This window comes from Leiobunum rupestre, chromosome 10 (assembly GCF_980474605.1).
Source record: "Leiobunum rupestre chromosome 10, qqLeiRupe1.1.hap1, whole genome shotgun sequence".
Taxonomy (NCBI): domain Eukaryota; kingdom Metazoa; phylum Arthropoda; class Arachnida; order Opiliones; family Sclerosomatidae; genus Leiobunum; species Leiobunum rupestre.
Genome location: NC_143393.1, coordinates 15,930,825 through 15,947,428, shown reverse-complemented (window position 1 = coordinate 15,947,428; position 16,604 = coordinate 15,930,825). Strand labels below are relative to the sequence as shown.

The 16,604-nt window shown below is 39.1% G+C and overlaps 4 protein-coding genes across 7 annotated transcripts; 2 read left to right on the top strand and 2 right to left on the bottom strand.

Moving 5' to 3' along the window:
• Positions 1-6,058: 6,058 nt before the first annotated feature.
• On the top strand, positions 6,059-7,846 carry LOC149924837 (GTP-binding protein 10). Its single transcript, XM_090160456.1, has 8 exons — positions 6,059-6,206; positions 6,298-6,521; positions 6,593-6,829; positions 6,902-6,975; positions 7,041-7,093; positions 7,154-7,339; positions 7,401-7,524; positions 7,590-7,846. Exons 1-8 carry the CDS (start codon positions 6,183-6,185, stop codon positions 7,796-7,798), a joined length of 1,131 nt encoding a protein of 376 aa, XP_090016582.1. The 5' UTR covers positions 6,059-6,182; the 3' UTR covers positions 7,799-7,846.
• On the bottom strand, positions 7,112-9,607 carry LOC149924836 (2-amino-3-carboxymuconate-6-semialdehyde decarboxylase-like). 4 transcript variants are annotated; one of them, XR_016476925.1, is made up of 11 exons: positions 9,526-9,607; positions 9,338-9,466; positions 9,135-9,276; positions 8,994-9,043; positions 8,705-8,941; positions 8,556-8,649; positions 8,339-8,481; positions 8,149-8,274; positions 7,994-8,092; positions 7,438-7,930; positions 7,112-7,327 (listed from the first exon to the last, which is right to left on the bottom strand). XR_016476925.1 is itself a non-coding variant. In XM_090160457.1 (8 exons), the coding sequence occupies exons 1-8, from the start codon at positions 9,247-9,249 to the stop codon at positions 7,859-7,861; spliced, it is 936 nt and encodes a 311-aa protein (XP_090016583.1). In that variant the 5' UTR covers positions 9,250-9,276; the 3' UTR covers positions 7,112-7,858. The 4 variants fall into 4 exon arrangements, 1 of the variants encoding a protein (XP_090016583.1); XR_016476924.1 differs by lacking the exons at positions 9,338-9,466; positions 9,526-9,607 and having other exon boundaries at positions 7,438-7,674; positions 7,751-7,930; XR_016476926.1 differs by lacking the exons at positions 9,338-9,466; positions 9,526-9,607 and having other exon boundaries at positions 9,135-9,331.
• Positions 9,608-9,859: 252 nt separating this feature from the next.
• On the bottom strand, positions 9,860-12,573 carry Bap60 (Brahma-associated protein 60). The gene is made up of 10 exons (XM_090162005.1): positions 12,439-12,573; positions 11,688-12,331; positions 11,336-11,633; positions 11,148-11,273; positions 10,868-11,086; positions 10,635-10,796; positions 10,467-10,564; positions 10,347-10,410; positions 10,203-10,283; positions 9,860-10,138 (listed from the first exon to the last, which is right to left on the bottom strand). Exons 1-10 carry the CDS (start codon positions 12,442-12,444, stop codon positions 9,860-9,862), a joined length of 1,977 nt encoding a protein of 658 aa, XP_090018131.1. The 5' UTR covers positions 12,445-12,573.
• Idi (Isopentenyl-diphosphate delta isomerase) lies at positions 12,325-14,346 on the top strand. The gene is made up of 5 exons (XM_090162006.1): positions 12,325-12,793; positions 13,251-13,480; positions 13,539-13,762; positions 13,823-14,006; positions 14,086-14,346. Exons 1-5 carry the CDS (start codon positions 12,756-12,758, stop codon positions 14,217-14,219), a joined length of 810 nt encoding a protein of 269 aa, XP_090018132.1. The 5' UTR covers positions 12,325-12,755; the 3' UTR covers positions 14,220-14,346.
• The last annotated feature ends 2,258 nt before the right edge of the window (positions 14,347-16,604 follow it).

Genomic DNA, 16,604 nt, shown 5'->3' with positions numbered 1-16,604 from the left:
AGTACTTCTCCCCTTCCAGTCCTTTGGCGTCGAGTTCGTTGGTTCAAGGGTGCCTCCGTCCCTCAGTCTCCCATCCCGCCGCTTGTGCATGATGGCGTTCGAGTCGTTTCTGCGGCGGCTGCCGCCTCGACTCTGGCTGGTCATTATGAGCGAACAGCTTCGGCGGATGATCCCCGCCCTCCTCCTGTGGTTTTGTCGGACGGCAGTCCGGAACGTCCGTTTACCCCGTCGGAGTTCTCTTGTCCTCAAACGGCTGAAGAACACTGCTCCGGGGGGAGGACATGGTTAAGGCGTTACTATTACGTAATCTCCCGTCGTGGGCTCAAGATGCCTAGCTGTCTCTGTATAACTTGTGCTGGCGTTCAGCCTATATGCCTTCCCGCTGGAAGTCCGGAGTGGTGTTGGCGTTCCTCAAACCCGGAAAGGATCGTGGAATGGCGTCATCATATCGCCCGATAACTTTGCTCTCTGTTCTTGGTAAACTATTTGAACATTTGCTTAAAGCTCGCCTGGATTGGTGGTTGGAAGCTACTGATAAACGTACGCCGTCAAAATCGGGCTTCCGTCGCGGCCGTCGGGGAGCTGACAATCTCATGTATCTATTCCACACCGCTCGCCACTCGGTCTCTCTCAAGGGAGCTTGCTTGGCAGTCTTCCTGGACATCAAGGACGCGTTTCGTAGTGTCCGGCATTCTCATCTTCTCCTCAAGCTTACGATGTTAGGACTTTACGATCACTATCTTCGCTTTTTCGTCTCCTACCTGACCGATCGGTCGTCTCTGGTCCGGGTGGCTGGTACTATGTCTCCTGATTTTGCCGTCACCCAGGGTGTTCCGCAGGGGGCGGTTCTTAGCCCTCCTCTCTTCAGCTTGCTACTCGATGACCTTCCTGAGGCCCTCCCTGATGGTACTCTGATTACTATATATGCTGATGATATTGTCTTGTTCCTGACTGGTTTCTCTCTGTCTCTGTTGCGTAGACACATGAAGGAAGCTCTGAATTGTGCTGTCTCGTTTTTACATGCCTTGGGCTTTGTCCTGTCGCCTGATAAATGTGTATGTATGTGTTTCTCGAAGAAGCGCGATATCTCGGAAGCAGGTCCCTTGCGTATTTCCGGTGTTGCTCTCCCATTTACACCTCAGTGCCGCTACTTGGGTGTCATTTTCGACAGTCATCTCACTTGGCGCCCCTATATTGATGACTTGAGGGCTCGTTGTCTTCGACGCCTGTCTCTTCTTCGCACCATTGTCGGGGCTCATTGGGGACCTGATCAGGTCACCATGCGGTTACTTTATTCTGCGTTGATTCGCAGCCTCCTTGATTACGCTGCAGTAGTCTATCGTACAGCTTTGCCTTCTGTTCTCCAGCGTCTGGACGTTCTGCAAAATGCGGCGTTGCGTCTGATTTTCGGTGTCCCGCGGTCGACGGCAGTGTCGGCTTCGGAAGTGGAATCGCACATCCCTCCGCTTTCTCTTCGGTGGGATTCGCAGTGTTTGCAATACGCCTTGTATTGTCTTCGGGCCCCACCTTCCCATTTGACTCAGAGCTGGTTTCGCGAACAAGCCTTGCCGTACATGCATATTCGGGGTACTGTCACACTCCTGGCGCAAAGGTGGGACCTGGAGGACCTGTTCCACAGCGTTGTCCCGCAGTCTCTATGCTCCTCCTGGCCTCCGGGTACACAGTCTCCATTCGTCCTCGATATACGTTGGTTGCCAGGGCCAAAAGCAGATTATACCTCCCACTCTTTGGCTTCAGCCTTTTACTGTCATCTCGATTATCTTCGTTTAGAGTGGTGTCATGTATATACAGATGGCTCCTTCGTCCCGTCCTCCAATTTTGGTTGATTCGCATTTGTTATTCCGAGTCGGGGTGTTAGCCATAGAAATCTTATACTCCAACCTAGAATGCTCCCGTTTACGGGAGAACCTGACGCCAAGTCATTTTGTAGCAACGACTAGTGATTATATAGTCTTTGCTTAAGCTTCAGCCAATCAGCGGCCATTAATTGACTGCGGCAAGCCGCTAGCGCCATAGCACGGCGGTTAAAAATAGTAGAATCTCAAAGGATGTTTACAGGATCCATCCGATACAAGCTCGCAGAATTCCCATAGGTTTTTGCTGGAGTTTTTCACATGAACCACTTCAACGTTTTTGGATTTTTATTTACTGAAAGTGTTAAGATTTTTTGAACTTTTAGTTTTGTTTTCATATTTACTTATTATAAGGAATATTTAAATTCCATTGTGAGGGAGATAAATAAGATTTCGTTTTGGCTAGGAGGATTCAAGTGTACCTGGAGAAGAAATTGGTATTCCCCCGACCAATGCCTCGCGGCTCGGCTACAGCTGTCGCCTGGTGTGTCAAATACTTGGACATAACGTTTTTAGCGCCACCTACAAAGCTTCAAAGTAACCTAGGAGCTACCAAAACATTCGTCTGCTAGACAGTATTTCGAACTTTATCGGTTTTTAGCTTAGGCCACGTCGAAGAAATTTGCCCGAAAACTATATAATTTCAAAGAAAGTTGCAATTTTAAATTTAATTATGGGGAAATATTGTTGCTTTGACAACTGTCGTAGCGATTCTAGGTGCCATAAAAATATGATCTTTTATCCAGTTCCTAAACCAAACACGTGGTCATAGTTCACATTTTCCCCACTAGATGGCTCCGTTGTAGTTTTATGTTCAAGGGTTTGAGGCTTTGAGCAGCCTCTCCCGTGGCCCCCCGAATTCTTCTCCAGGTACAGTTGAATCCTCCTAGGTTTTGGTTCGCTTTGAAAATATTTAAGCCTAGGCCTGACATAGGCCTAACTTTTAAAATAGCAGGCAATGTCAATGGCAGTTTTGGGAGAAGCAGTGACTGAAGGTCCTTAGTATTAACCTTTGTATTTAAAGGTTATTTCACATTTAAAGTAATTAATATTATATTTATTATTATGTTTGTAGAAACTTAGATAAACAAAAACCTTATGAAAGAGTAATTATATCCCAGAAAAAATACATTACACTAACGAATGACAATTATGACGAATTGACGACAGTCATTGAATTAAACAGCAACAATCATACCGATAATTGTCTTCTTTTTCAAAACTTTACCTTCTATTTAATAATATGCTTTTAGTCTTAGAAGCTTAGCCAAGATAAATGTCTTGCACTCTGCTTAAATTCAACATTCCACTGTTAAACAACATAAGAGATAGTACTCAACGAAGACCGATATTTACAATGTTAAATAAAGTGTTTTTATAAAAACGGATATTGTAGTAATTATAGTCCTGAGTTTTTGTTCCACTAGGCTCACTGAACTTCCTGAAGTAATTTTTACCAAGTCATCAATTTGAAAGCCCGCCGTTTGTTAACATTTCAAATTGCCTAAGGAAACTCAAACTTTTACCTGTACAACGACACATTACCGTCCACCGCAAATCGTTTTCTACATGTGGAAATGAAACATCGAGGAGCCATAACAACAAACAACGCAATAGTTATCCAAAACGTTTGCATATAAGAGAAAAATCTTTACGAGTAAAGAAACAGTCTACCATGTTTAAAAACTACATTAAAGTAGTAGGAGCCGCTCTGTTCAAAAAGAGTGTAGTTCAACTACGGCAATAAAAACCTTTAAACCTTTAAACATTAAACTCGATCACGGCCCCCTGCACGCGCTCACGTGAGCGCGTGCAGGGGGCCGTGACTCGATTGACGTGGGCCAATCATATGCGGGTTCTTAAGGTGACGTAATCTAAAATCAAATTATTATTTTCAGTAACTCAAACTAGATGGAAACGAGTCGTTGCCGTAGTCACTCTTTGAATCGTGATTGGCTGATAATGACGAAACCTCCGAAAATGTAATTGGCCCATTTTGTATTTATACGGAATCATTCTATGTTATAAGATTTCTATGGTGTTAGCCGTCGTTATCGTTGCCCCTCCCACTTGGCTATCTTTCGAGCCGAGCTGTGCGCCTTGTACATGGCGGTGTCATGGCTTGTTGCTCATGAGATTATATTCTCGGACTCCCTCTCAGCTTTATCTATCTTTGTGGACGGCTCTTCTATGGATCCCTTGGCCCAGAATATGTTGGGGAAGCTATTGCCTTTTCCCAATGCCCGTTTTCATTTATTGTGGACGCCTTCCCATGTTGGTGTAACCCATAATGAGCAGGTGGATGCCCATGCTCGGGTTGCTTCTAATGACACAGCGGTTCCTCTGTATATTCCGCCCCCAGACACTTTGACTATCCGTCGGCGATGCTTATCGGCGTTGCTCCGTTTGTGGCCGCGTGATTGAGCAGACGCACAGACGGGCCGGTTTCTCTTTTCCGTGCAAAATTTTCCGGCCCGCCCCCAGGTTTGGGATTGTCACTTGTCTAGGTTCCAGGAACGCCTCCTTTCTCTGGCTCGGGTGGATCGCTTCCCTGTTCCAGCGGTGTTGCATCGGTTCGGATTGCGTCCCTCTCCTTCTTGCCCGCTGTGCCGGGAAGAAGTGATCAGGCCCACTTTGCCTTCTCCTGCCCGGGGTCGGCGGTCAGTAGGTTGATTTTTCGTCGGGCTCTCCGTGAGGTTCGCCTGCCTGAGTCTTTTGGCCCAACCTTGCCCTCTCTGTTGACTTTTTCCACCCTTCCCGAGGGTTGTTCTCGCTCGGGCCATATGACGCTGTTGTCCATGTTTCTGGTACGCTCCCACGCTTTTAACCTTGTCTCTGTCAGCTGTTTCTGCGAGAGTCTCAGACTCTCTTCTTAGTAGCTGTGTTTTAGTATGTGTACCTGTAACTTACTGTGTGTTTGGTGTCTAAGGCCTCGGGCCGACACCACATTGTAAATATAAATAAAAAAAGGTTGGTTAATACTGGTTCAGTCCATAGAAATAGAAATTAGACTTGAAGCACGATTGCATTGGGCGGGGACGTACCAGCTAGAAGGCTGCCATCAGAGTGGAATCGCGATAGTCGCGCCATCTCATAGAAACAATTTGTACTAAATAAGTAAATATGGTCACGTGGAATAACAGATCGTAGGCAACGTATTAAAAACTTTTTTATTTATCTGACATTATATTAAGTTATTTAAACAGCTTTAGGAAAATCATAAAAATCTCAAGAATCTACTATATCTACCGTGTCACCCTTAAAGTAACACCTTAACTTTGCGCAATCATTGTAAGTCTGAAATACCACAAATCATCACAGTTTAACTAAATTTTAATTACTTCAGTGTGGTTTAAAATATGCCTACATGAGATTCCAAAATCTTGGTTTCAGTGTCTTTTAAACTATCATCAGTATTAGTCAAGTCAAATTGAGTGGTTTCCGGTAGTTCACTTTTTCCGTAAGTTTTCTGAAATAACCTCTGATAAATAGGGAAACTAAATAACAATTACTAAAATCAATAAATTGACATACTCTAGAAGATGTAAATATGCTTTGTTCTGGAATATATATTTTTGGGAGCTCTTTCAAATTCTTGTTTTAATAAAGAAATTATTCATATTTCAGTTTGTTTTTTATTTCAGAATGTATAGGGTCATTTTTACTTGTGTAGGTACAGCATTTGCTTTCAAATGGTGCCTTTTATTATGAAAGTAAATTTCATCCGTGATAAAATGTTTACTACACACAAAGTCATATGAAGTAATTGCAGATTTACCGCTAAAACCTATTCAGCATTTCTCAGAGGAAATCTTAGTGTAAAGAAATCTCTTATTCCGAGATTATTATAAAATATTTACTATAATATTACATACTTATGAAATGAGAATTTTATTTCTTTCCGAGATCTCTCTTTACAATGTGAAAAAGCGCAGTTTTTAACCACATTTGCGGATATGCTTTTAGACGCAAAAATTTAAACACGAAAAGACAGCCGCTGCGCAGTGGGTCGCCTTTTTTTTTCCTCTTCGAAATTCGCGTCGTAGCCATGGCGACAATGTTTAATGCGTTTGTCAGATGGCGCGTACATCGCGATTCCACCCTAATATCAGCCTTCTAGCTCGCCTGTTTCCCTTGGGATTGGCGGAAAGGGCAGAGCTTCTAGTCTAATTTCTATTTCTATGGTTCAGTCTAGGAATATGAATGACCCGGGCCGTATCCATCCTCCTCAGTATCGAATACGAATAATGTTTACAAAAGACCAAAATAAATTAATAATAATAATTAATTAATTAATATAAATTGGGGATGAAGCTTTCATTCTTATTGTTGGTATGTAACATTGGCCTGTTTAAAAATAAAAAAGACGAAGAATAACCTTTTAAAGAAGACATTGCTTGGAACAGAATTTTTTTCATTTTAGGCTCAGTCTAAAACAATAAAGAAACAATTCAGAGGTGGATTTTTGGATAAACTAAGAGTGTATGTAAGAGGTGGTCCAGGTGGAAGTGGGTTTCCCAAATTTGGGGGTGTGGGAGGCAATGGTGGGAATGTTTATGTGGTGGGTCAAAAGGAAGCGATTTTGGGAGACGTTTTAAAAAGATTCCCCTCTAAAAGAATAGTAGCGGGAGCTGGTGAAGCTAGCAGGTATATTGTTCAATTGTTATGTACACAATTAAAATTTGATAAAAACTCTTAACAGCTTTTTGTATGTAAAGAAATTATAGAATATTGGGAGGGCCAGGAAATGATGTCAAAATTGTTGTTCCACTGGGTGTCAGTGTTGTTTCTGATGATGGAATTGTGTTGGGGGAAATCAATTCAAAAAAAGACCAAGTACTTGTTTCTCCAGGAGGGCAGGGTGGTAATCCAAATAACCAGTTCAATGGCCAAAAAGGATTTCCACGTTCTATTACCCTAGACTTAAAACTGATTGCGGATGTTGGATTTGTTGGGTAACTTTTGCGTTTTTTTTTAAAATTGCGATAAGTTTCAATCGCACAGAATTTAAGAAATTTCTTTTTCAGTTTTCCTAATGCTGGTAAATCAACGCTGTTAAAAGCATTATCAAGAGCTTCTCCCAAAATTGCCAGCTATCCTTGTACGTTATCCGTAATGTTTAATCCTATTAGAAAATTTTCATTTGTTATAGACTTTGTTACACAGTTACAACAATTAAACCCAATCTTGGAGTTATGCAGTTTGATGATTTCAGGCAGGTAAAATTGACTAATTCATTATATGTAATTAAAGTATTTAATAGTTTAATTTGATTACAGATATCTTTGGCTGATCTTCCTGGTCTCATAGAAGGTGCTCATCGGAACTATGGAATGGGTCATAATTTTCTGAAACACGTTGTACGAACAAAAATTTTGCTTTTTGTGATTGATATTCACGGATTTCAGTTAAATCCAATGGCAGGATTCAGAAATGCCTTTGAAACCATACTACTTTTAAACAGAGTAAATAGATTACTTGTAAATTTAAATTATTGCCATCATATTTATGAAATTGAATCTATAGGAATTGGAGCTATACAAAGAAAATGTTATGGACAAACCTGCAATTTTGGTTTTAAATAAGATGGACCTGGATGGTGCAGAGGAAAAACAGCAACAATGTTTGGACTGCTTGAAAAAAATTGATCGTGAGTATACCTTTATTCAGTCAAAATAAAGCGGTTGGTAAAACATAGTAAAAAATTGGTTGTAGAGCTTTTGGAGACGCTACCGGAAGATCTTAGGCCCAAAAGGATTTTAAAATTTGACAAAGTCATGTCCATTTCTGCTAATAATGGCTATAACATTGAAAATTTGAAGAATATTATAAGAATTACAATTGATTTGAATTCTGAGTATACTGAGACTTCATACGTGAGTCTTCAAGATTCAAATGTTAAAAAGGACTTGAATCTTATGTAAAAAATAAAAATACATGTAGTTTTGTGTAAATAACATTTTGGTTGATTAAATGACCGGACTTTATGTATAAAGATTGTTGAATTGGTCTTCAACTCCAAAGAACCTTAAAGCATTTAGCCCCAACAGTTTATCCTAGATTAATAGTTTACATTAACCAACTTAATTTATATGTGTACTAAAAATTTTATCCATTACCTTCTGCTCTTGTGTAAATGAGGGACAGTTTTCTATAAGTTTTCCAGGATTTTCTTCACCCAGTGGGAAAGGATAGTCGCTTCCCATCATTATTTTATTCTAGATGGCATCAGGGTGTAATGAAACGTTATTCATTTTCATTAAAAACCTTTTACCTCATCGAGCACGGTTGCCAAAAGTTTGAGTGACTCTTCACTGTGAACTAACGAGTCTGCATAGATTTTATTCAGGTACCTAACTGGATCTTGAACTCTATTAACATTACAGAGGTCTTTTCTGACCTATTAGGTATTGCGATTAGAAAACTATTCAACTATAACCTTAGTAAAATTTTATTTATCTTACCTCATACCCATGTTGAATTCTGCCCACTGTATATGGGAAAGATCCTGCTCCGTGAGCAAAACACAATTTAAGATTAGGAAAATGGTCCAAAATACCTCCAAAAATTATGCTACAAATGGCAGTTGTTGTTTCAGATGGCATGCCTATATAATTTTAAAAATACATTCATTTATAAATTAATAATAATAATAATAATATTAACCGTAATTGCATATACCTACAAGCCACGGTAGCCAGTACTTGGACATTCTACCACCTTGTGCCATATCCCATGGATGAACCACAATTGGACAGTTCAAATTCTCAGCTGTCTATTCATTTTTAAAATATTTCATTTAGGGTAGGAAATAGTTTGGGTCAAGTTACTTTGTAAAACGGAAATAGGCTTGGATTATCCAAGTTCCATTCATTGATATGTGAACCAATTTGAACTCCTCTTAGACCAAGATTGTTAACGCATCTTTTAATCTCTTCAACTGCTAGCAAGGGTGATTGCAATGGTACTGTGGCCATGCCTATAAATTTTTGTGGCATTTGGTGTACTACTTCAGCAATATGATTATTTAAAAATTGAGAAAAGTCGAGGGTATCTTCTGGTTTGGCCTTAAAAGTTTTCAAATAATTAATCATTTAATTTGGCATTTAATTAGCTTACCCAATAGCTGAACATAACAGGTACTGTTGAAATCACTTGCACATCAACTCCTATTGCCGTATTTAAAATTTCCGAGTATAATATATTTGTCAAAGGGGTTTATTAAAAACTTATGATTAGACCAGTTTCATTTTAAATTACCATGATGTTCCATGTCTGGGAACCGATGCTCAGGAGACCAACAGTTTTTATCAATTTTGCGGAAGAATTCTCCATTATCCTTCATCATGTTGCAAGTGCCATTCTCGTGGTGCATTTCAATCCATCCACCCTATCCATATCGCTTAATTAATTTAGGGCTATTAGGTAAACTAATACTTTAAAATTGACTAATTTAGACACACTTCTTTCAAATTTGGCCATTTTTCTGGTAGTATATGAGAATGCGTGTCAATTTTAACAGGCATTTGATGTTAGAAGCTTCCTTTACGACAAATTTCTATTAGGTCTTGGGATATGTTCCCTTAAATTTCCTGTAATATATTTTCTTAAAATTATTTTCTGAGAAAATTCTGATAATCATTCATTTTACTTGGAATAGGAGTTTTAACTTTCCAAATTCTCAACTACTGGTTTGAACTTATTTTATGATTAATGGATTAAATTTTGCAATAGTATGGTGTGATTATGTGTGGGATGTTGGAATCTGTGTTAGATAAGATTAATTATACTTGGAAAGTTATCAAATTTAAGAGTTTTATATCTATATGCATATACGTGGTGTTTATCAAGTATTACGTAACAATATATAATATCATTTGATTTGTTTATGAATATTTAATTAAACTAAGAGACATATGATGCTTGGGTGAGATTACAAAACAAAACTGTTTATTCAAACTGGATATTTTTTCTTAAAAGATGATTTACGCATTTCTGATACCTAGAGCTTGCTCTAACTCGGCTCTACGCTGCTGTACTTTTCCATAAAAGTAGCGACAAACAGCTTCTTGGGCCCAAGTTTGATAATAGAAATCAGATTTTCTCTCCTCTTCTGGGTTGCCTACCACATCGGTAATTGTTTTAAGATCCCTAGTTTGAGACATCAACCATTTGTCAATGAATTGTTGGGGGTCTTTTGCGAAACTTAAAAAGAATTCACGGTTGGTCTTCAACTGGTTGATAGTTTCAACAGTCTCATGAATCTAAAAGTTTTGAATTGTTTAATGTAAATTAACTCCTGAAAAATGGTCTGGGGAAGGGTTAAACCTTATTATCCAGCGACTGAATTTCCTGTTGGCTCGATGTACATAGTAAGAAGTTGTTCATTTGAACTTTCAAAGCATCATCCTTCAAAATATTAAATAGAAATGTAGTTCGTGAGATTTTGCAATAAAACTAAAAATCCCTCACCACTTCCACATCAATATCATAACAGGCAGTCTTCTTGGTATCAGGTCCTTCAACACTGGAATTACTACAAATACTCAGATTAGAATATGCACCATAAAATATTTTAGGTGTAAAATTTACCTGATGGTGTGATTGATCACTATTGGATCTGGTGGGTGCAACAATTGGTGCAAGCGCTGAGGTACTTCAGCGAATTTCATTCTGGAACACTGGAATATCTGTTTCCAAAAGCTTTCTTTGGTTAGCCATTTTAAATCTAAAGTATCATTGAGGTATGTTAAATATTACTTGTTCTAAATATTTGTCACAATTGACGTATTCTCTTTCATGAGGGTCTTGAAGTTTGTGAGTTTTTATGTACTGCCACAATGCGCTTATGATCATGGGTCTTGTCTGAGTGTGGATACCCAACAGCCGGGCTAATCTCGGATCCAGTTTGAATTGCAGGGGCTATAGATTTGATTGCAACGTTTTTATTTAAATAAAATGCTAAGGAAATGAGTAATTGGCAAGGTAATTACTTGATAATCGAGCAAGAGCAAAATTGTGCAGCGCACATTCTTATCACCGGGTCTTTTTACTTGGAACCCATCAGTTTCAGTGGTAGTTGGTGTTCGGTGCCACTCAACTAAATGATTGTCAGGACCATAGAGGTCCTTATCTAGCTCAATGACCAGACTCTTAAAAAATGATGAAAATTTTCTTTTCCCTTTGCTTTGATCAGCTTTTGGCGCATTTGGCTGCAGGATTTATAAGCAAATTAACAGCGACTTTAAATGAAAAAAATTGTTAACTCCTTACATCATCCAACAATCTTCCTTCCACTCTTAACTCCCACGATGGTACAGTAGGCTCTTCTGTGCCATCCATTTCAGGTTTTCCAGGATAAAAGGTATTGGATATAAAAATTCTCAGCTTTCGTTTTTGCTGTGGGAAAATCATTACCATATATTTATAGTTAAGGAAAGTTGCAACTTAAGAAGAACAACCTTCATTGGTCTTTTAAGAGCTTCTTGTATGTCCAATCTTTTCCTCATAATGGTAAAATCTAATTTCCTCTCAAAAGCTAAAAGATCCATATACGCTTGAGATTCAGGTACCAAATCTCTAACTTTTTGGGGAAGAATCTTTTCAGACATTTTCTTTTTCTTTTTGCTACTGTTGCTACTCAGGCCAGATGGGACACCAGTTCCAGAGCTTCCCATTCCTGGAGTTGAAGGATGGGAAGTTCCAGAACTCATAGCTTGACCGGACTGTGCCATTGGCATCCTGGAAGTGGTTCTAATACTGAGATTTCAAGTTAGTGAAAGGAAGGTTCTTTTACGCAAAACTCTTTTATACCCTTTGGCAGGAGGACCTCCTGGAGGTCTTCCATCAGGTGCTGGTCTTTTTCTGGAGTCCAGCCCCATAGAGCCTTGATGAGGCATCCTTCCAGGGTATGGGTTGGGTGGAGGGGGCATACTCTGATGCACTCTGCCATGTTGGTTGGGTGGAGGCGTTCCTTGCATTCCTGCATTGGGATAAGGAGGTCTGGGGCCCGAACCTTGGTATCCAGGCTGTGGTCCACCGTATTGTCTCTGCATCTGCTGGCCACCATGTTGCATCTGGGGACCCATTGGCATTGCCCTATCTTGAGTTCTTATGCCTTGTGGGCCCATGACTGGAACTTGCGGTAAATTGCCTCCCATTCCAGGTCCAGGAGGACCCATTCCTTGGCTGGAGGGTGGAATTCCTTGAGATGTTTGAGGTACATTGGGTCCCATCATTGGGCCTCCAGGACCAGGTGGTACTCCACCAGGACCTGTTGGTGGTAGCATTGAAGGGTTTTGTGGATTGGGCATGGATCCCATGACTGGTGGACCTCCTGGTCCTGCTTGAGGTGGTGGTCCTTGACCAGGAGGTCCAGGAGCATTCGGCACTTGACCAGACGAGGGAGGCGGATACCCTCGACCCATCTGATTTGTCATTTTCATTTTGCCCTTTTTCTATAACAAAGGAAATTAACTAGTTATATAAATCTTTAAACCTAAGGCTTAGGTTTCTAATGAAAGTTAACAAATTTTCAAGGGACAATACGACCAGAGGTACATACCTGCATTATATATATTTAAGAGTTAAGGCTGTTTTTAATCGATACTGGCTTAATTTAATTCCAAATATATCTTTCAATTTACTAAGGATTAGGCTCTGACAAATTCTTTAGTTTTAGCGGAGTAAGCAGACAACTGTTTCATGACATCTTTCACTGAAATTTTTGTAAAAAACAGCGCCATCTGCGCTTGCATACAAATAACCATCACAAAAAACCGGTCACATTTTTTTGGACGCGTGTACCGCGAAGTTCGCCTTCAATTTTTCTTCCGGTGGGATTTTTTTTACTTTGATCCAGATTAATTCGCGCTTCCCTCAATGAAATTTATAAGTATATTTCGTCAAAACAATACTTGGTAAGTTAATTATTATTAATAATTTTTGAAATTTGACAAGGTTATAGGATTAGGGAAGTGATCTTAAGACAAGGCAGTTAAAGTCGTTCTATTTACCTACTCATTCGACTTTTTGATGGTTTTGGTTATATTCGACCTCTTTTGGAGTTTTTTCCTGTCAGATTTGGAATATATATTTATCTTCAGATCTTAAATTTTTTTATGATAAAAATAGTAGCTTATCTGAAAGCCCATATAATTTAAAGTTAAGGTTAAATGAACTTAAAATTATATTTATCCCTCATCCTTACCATTTTTGTTTGTCTACTTGTTTTCTTAATCTTATTTATTTCATAAACTGCGTGGACAAAGTAAGGATGACCTACTACTTTGAAGGGAGAAAACTAAACTTTATTAAAAGTGCCAATAGTTAATTTATAATTGTATTATAATGAATTTAATCAAATTTAAATTATAGGAAACAAATTCTTCAAAACTATCATAAACACTGCAGTGTAATTCAAATATGTAATCGTCAACATCAGTCTTTGGTCCCCAACTTGGGCATTACAAATGAAGATCTTTCGGCCCTTGATCCCACTCAATTGCAGCTTTTAGAGGAGCAATGTATAATTGTTGATGAAAATGATACACCAATCCGTGCAGGCTCAAAGAAAGAATGCCATTTAATGAAAAACATTGATAAAGGTACATAATCCAAGATTTCTTCACCACAATGTGAACCACAAAAATGTGAACATTTCAGGTCTGGTACATAGAGCGTTCAGTGTATTCTTGTTCAACATGAAAGGGGAACTATTAATTCAACAAAGATCAGACGCAAAAATTACATTTCCAGGCTACTTCACAAATACCTGCTGCAGCCACCCACTCTATACAGATCTGGAAATTGAGAATAAAGATGCTCTAGGTATTAAAAGAGCAGCTTTAAGAAGATTAAATATTGAATTGGGAATTAATCCTGCGCAGGTTGTAAAACGATAAATATATTATGATGTATAATATTACAGAAACCTTATCGTTTAATAGCTGGCAATTGAAGATCTAAATTATGTGACTAGGATTCAATATAAAGCCCCATCAAATGGTCAATGGGGAGAAAGTGAAATTGATTATATATTAGTGGTCCAAAAAGATGTAACTGTGTATGCTAATCCCAATGAAGTTAAAAGCTATTGTTATATTGAAAAATCTAAATTTCAGTCTTTCATTAGTAAGTGAATTTAAACTTTTTGTGCTTTATAATTTCCATACAATGAGTTTTTTTAATCTATTAATATTTATGTTTTTAGAATCAATTGAAAATGAAGGTCATAAATTTACTCCATGGTTTTTGCTTATCACCAGTAACTTCCTCGACAACTTATGGAATAATTTGGGTGATTTGAACAAGTTAAAAGAGCATGAAACAATTCACAGAATGTGAAATTTAAACGATTGATTATTACATGGGTTTTATGAGAATGTATTTAAATGTAAGAGTATTTTAATTTAACCATTGTTATAATTTTTTTATTTGTATATGCTCCATAGAAATATATTGTGGCCCTTCATTTTTTGTCCTTTTTTATGCAATTTCATATTTAATCATAATCAGCTAGGCTAATAACCAAGGCACCATCCTAGGCCCAAGTCATCTAATGACATTTATTGCCTTTAATTCAGGTGGCTGGATTACAATGCTCAGGAGGTGGTGGAAAGCCCTTCATGCCACGCGAGCCAACAGCTCCCTACACTTAATATTACCATTTACCTCTACAAGTTTTTAGGGAAAGGGAAAACCAGTGGGGAGATAACTTGCAAACTCTAAGCAGAAGGAATTGTTTGGAGTTTCCACCCCCTCCAACTTTTTTGTGGGTTCGAAACTTAAAATTGTTTGGGCAAAGTCTTTATAGTTTTGAATGAATATAGAGTAGTAGCACTCCGTAGCTTTGGCCATGGCCGCCATTATAGGAAAGAGCATGGGTGACGTACTAGGACGTCACAGTGCCATTGATCAAATTACACTTAAAATTATTTGGTTTTAATAACAAACTTGAATCTATCAAAAATTTCTAAAGAAAAAATACTAAATCTTCATGAACGATTTTTAATAACCTTGCTAAATCTTGATCATTTCTGGCTTTTAAAGAAAAACAAGAAGGCACGGGCTATAATAGTATCCCCATCGCCGACCCTCTCCCACTAGATAGGGCCACCTAATGTGCACTCCACCTCTAAATTTGATAAGCCCCAATTGCCCTGTTAAGAGCAACAACTTGAGAAAACCCCGATTGTGAGGTCTCAATATTTCCTATCCATTATTATTATTGAAAGGGGTGGAATTTTGTAAAGCCGCGCACTTTGACCCTAGGTCCATTGTGCAACCCCCTACAGGCCTTTTCACACGAGCCAACTTTTCAAATCAAAATGCTGAGTCAGCAAAAATGGATCAGTGATCCATTTTTTACTCGCGTACTTTTTTGGTGGATCAACTCATCGAACTTTTATTCACACGAACCAACTAGTTGACTCAACTCAAGTTGACTCATCTAGTTGGGTCAAAAAGTTGGCTCGTGTGAAAAGGCCTGTTACCTGTGACTAAATTTAGGTAAAAAGTCCTATTTCCGACACAAAGTTAAGAATCCGCTTGGCCAGGATGTTGAAGAAGTCATGCGTCTCCAACCGATGCATAATGCATACCGAGATGATCAAACCTTTTAGCCGCATAATAGTCACAGCTACAAGGAATGTGAGAGGCAGTTTCCTCCTCAGTTAGACAAGCCCTACAAATTGGCATATCACTGACTCCAATAAGATTTAAGTGTCTGTTAAGTTGCAATGACCTGTAAGTAGGCCAGTTACCAGCCTTATATTCGTCTTAGAGAGCGAGAGTAGCTCTTTTGCTCTCTGCCTAGAGGGGCCTGGGATAAATTCTTTGGTCTGCCTTTGACCATCCATCTCAAGCCAAAGCTTGAGTTGACGATCTGACATATACTTGGAGACTACCGAGGCCACGGGGGATGGGTAGAGCAGGTTTTTTGACCCACTAAACCCAGCTTATTGAACTTTATTGTGCGTCCCAAGATCAAACAGGAGATCTAAGCAGCTAAGAACCAGTTTAGAAGTGATACTATACTGGTTAAGAGCATTAAGAGCAGCCTGACTTTCATGTAGATTTGGATGCTTCTTTTTCAGACAATAGTCGGCACAGAAGCATAAGGCAGAGATTTCTGCTTGGAAAATGGTAGCGTACTCAAGTTGTTTAGTATTATCGTGTGCCATAATTTTCATGAATTTGGCCGAACTGGGAACATCTGATATGTTCTCACAGAAGTTCCTCCACGAAGCTTTTTTAGCATCGCGGATGGCCTTATGGTAGGCAGTTAGGGTCTGCTTATAGGCTGCCCAATCTCCCGACCTCTTAGCTTTGTTGAAAAGCCTCCTAGTTTCTTTGCGAAGTGACCGAAGTCTACCAATCTCCTGATTCCACCAAGGAACTAGCCTTGGCTGGTTGGTAGTCTTCGCCGGACAGTTGCGGTGATAGGAGTCGATAATGGCATGTTGCATGCGATCAACAGCCAAATCGAAATCCAATACCGATGAAAGCTTTGGCTTATCATTCTTAAGGAAGAAATTTAGATCTTCCTTATAAACAGACCAATTTGTACTTCTGGGATTGCGAACCTCAGTACAAGCCACTATGGGTTTGACTAGAATGTTAAAGCATATGTGTCTGTGATCCGACAGAGACGGTTCATTGGACACATGCCAGTCAGTAATTGCATCTGTGACATGTTCTGATTTCACTTCTGTTAATTGTAACAAAAGT

Coding starts and splice junctions, on each gene's coding strand:
- LOC149924837 (XM_090160456.1), top strand. CDS start 6,183: ATGAAGCTTTCATTCTTATTGTTG. Junction 6,976..7,040: donor CAAAATTGCCAGCTATCCTT/GTACGTTATCCG, acceptor TTTGTTACACAG/TTACAACAATTAAACCCAAT. Junction 7,340..7,400: donor CCATACTACTTTTAAACAGA/GTAAATAGATTA, acceptor TTGAATCTATAG/GAATTGGAGCTATACAAAGA.
- LOC149924836 (XM_090160457.1), bottom strand. CDS start 9,249: ATGCACCACGAGAATGGCACTTGCAACATGATGAAGGATAATGGAGAA. Junction 9,044..9,134: donor CCCAGACATGGAACATCATG/GTAATTTAAAAT, acceptor ATACGGCAATAG/GAGTTGATGTGCAAGTGATT. Junction 8,942..8,993: donor CTGTTATGTTCAGCTATTGG/GTAAGCTAATTA, acceptor AAAACTTTTAAG/GCCAAACCAGAAGATACCCT.
- Bap60 (XM_090162005.1), bottom strand. Junction 11,634..11,687: donor GGAGGTCCTCCTGCCAAAGG/GTATAAAAGAGT, acceptor TTGAAATCTCAG/TATTAGAACCACTTCCAGGA. Junction 10,411..10,466: donor GTGATCAATCACACCATCAG/GTAAATTTTACA, acceptor GAGTATTTGTAG/TAATTCCAGTGTTGAAGGAC.
- Idi (XM_090162006.1), top strand. CDS start 12,756: ATGAAATTTATAAGTATATTTCGTCAAAACAATACTTG. Junction 13,481..13,538: donor AATGAAAAACATTGATAAAG/GTACATAATCCA, acceptor TGAACATTTCAG/GTCTGGTACATAGAGCGTTC. Junction 13,763..13,822: donor TGGGAATTAATCCTGCGCAG/GTTGTAAAACGA, acceptor ATCGTTTAATAG/CTGGCAATTGAAGATCTAAA.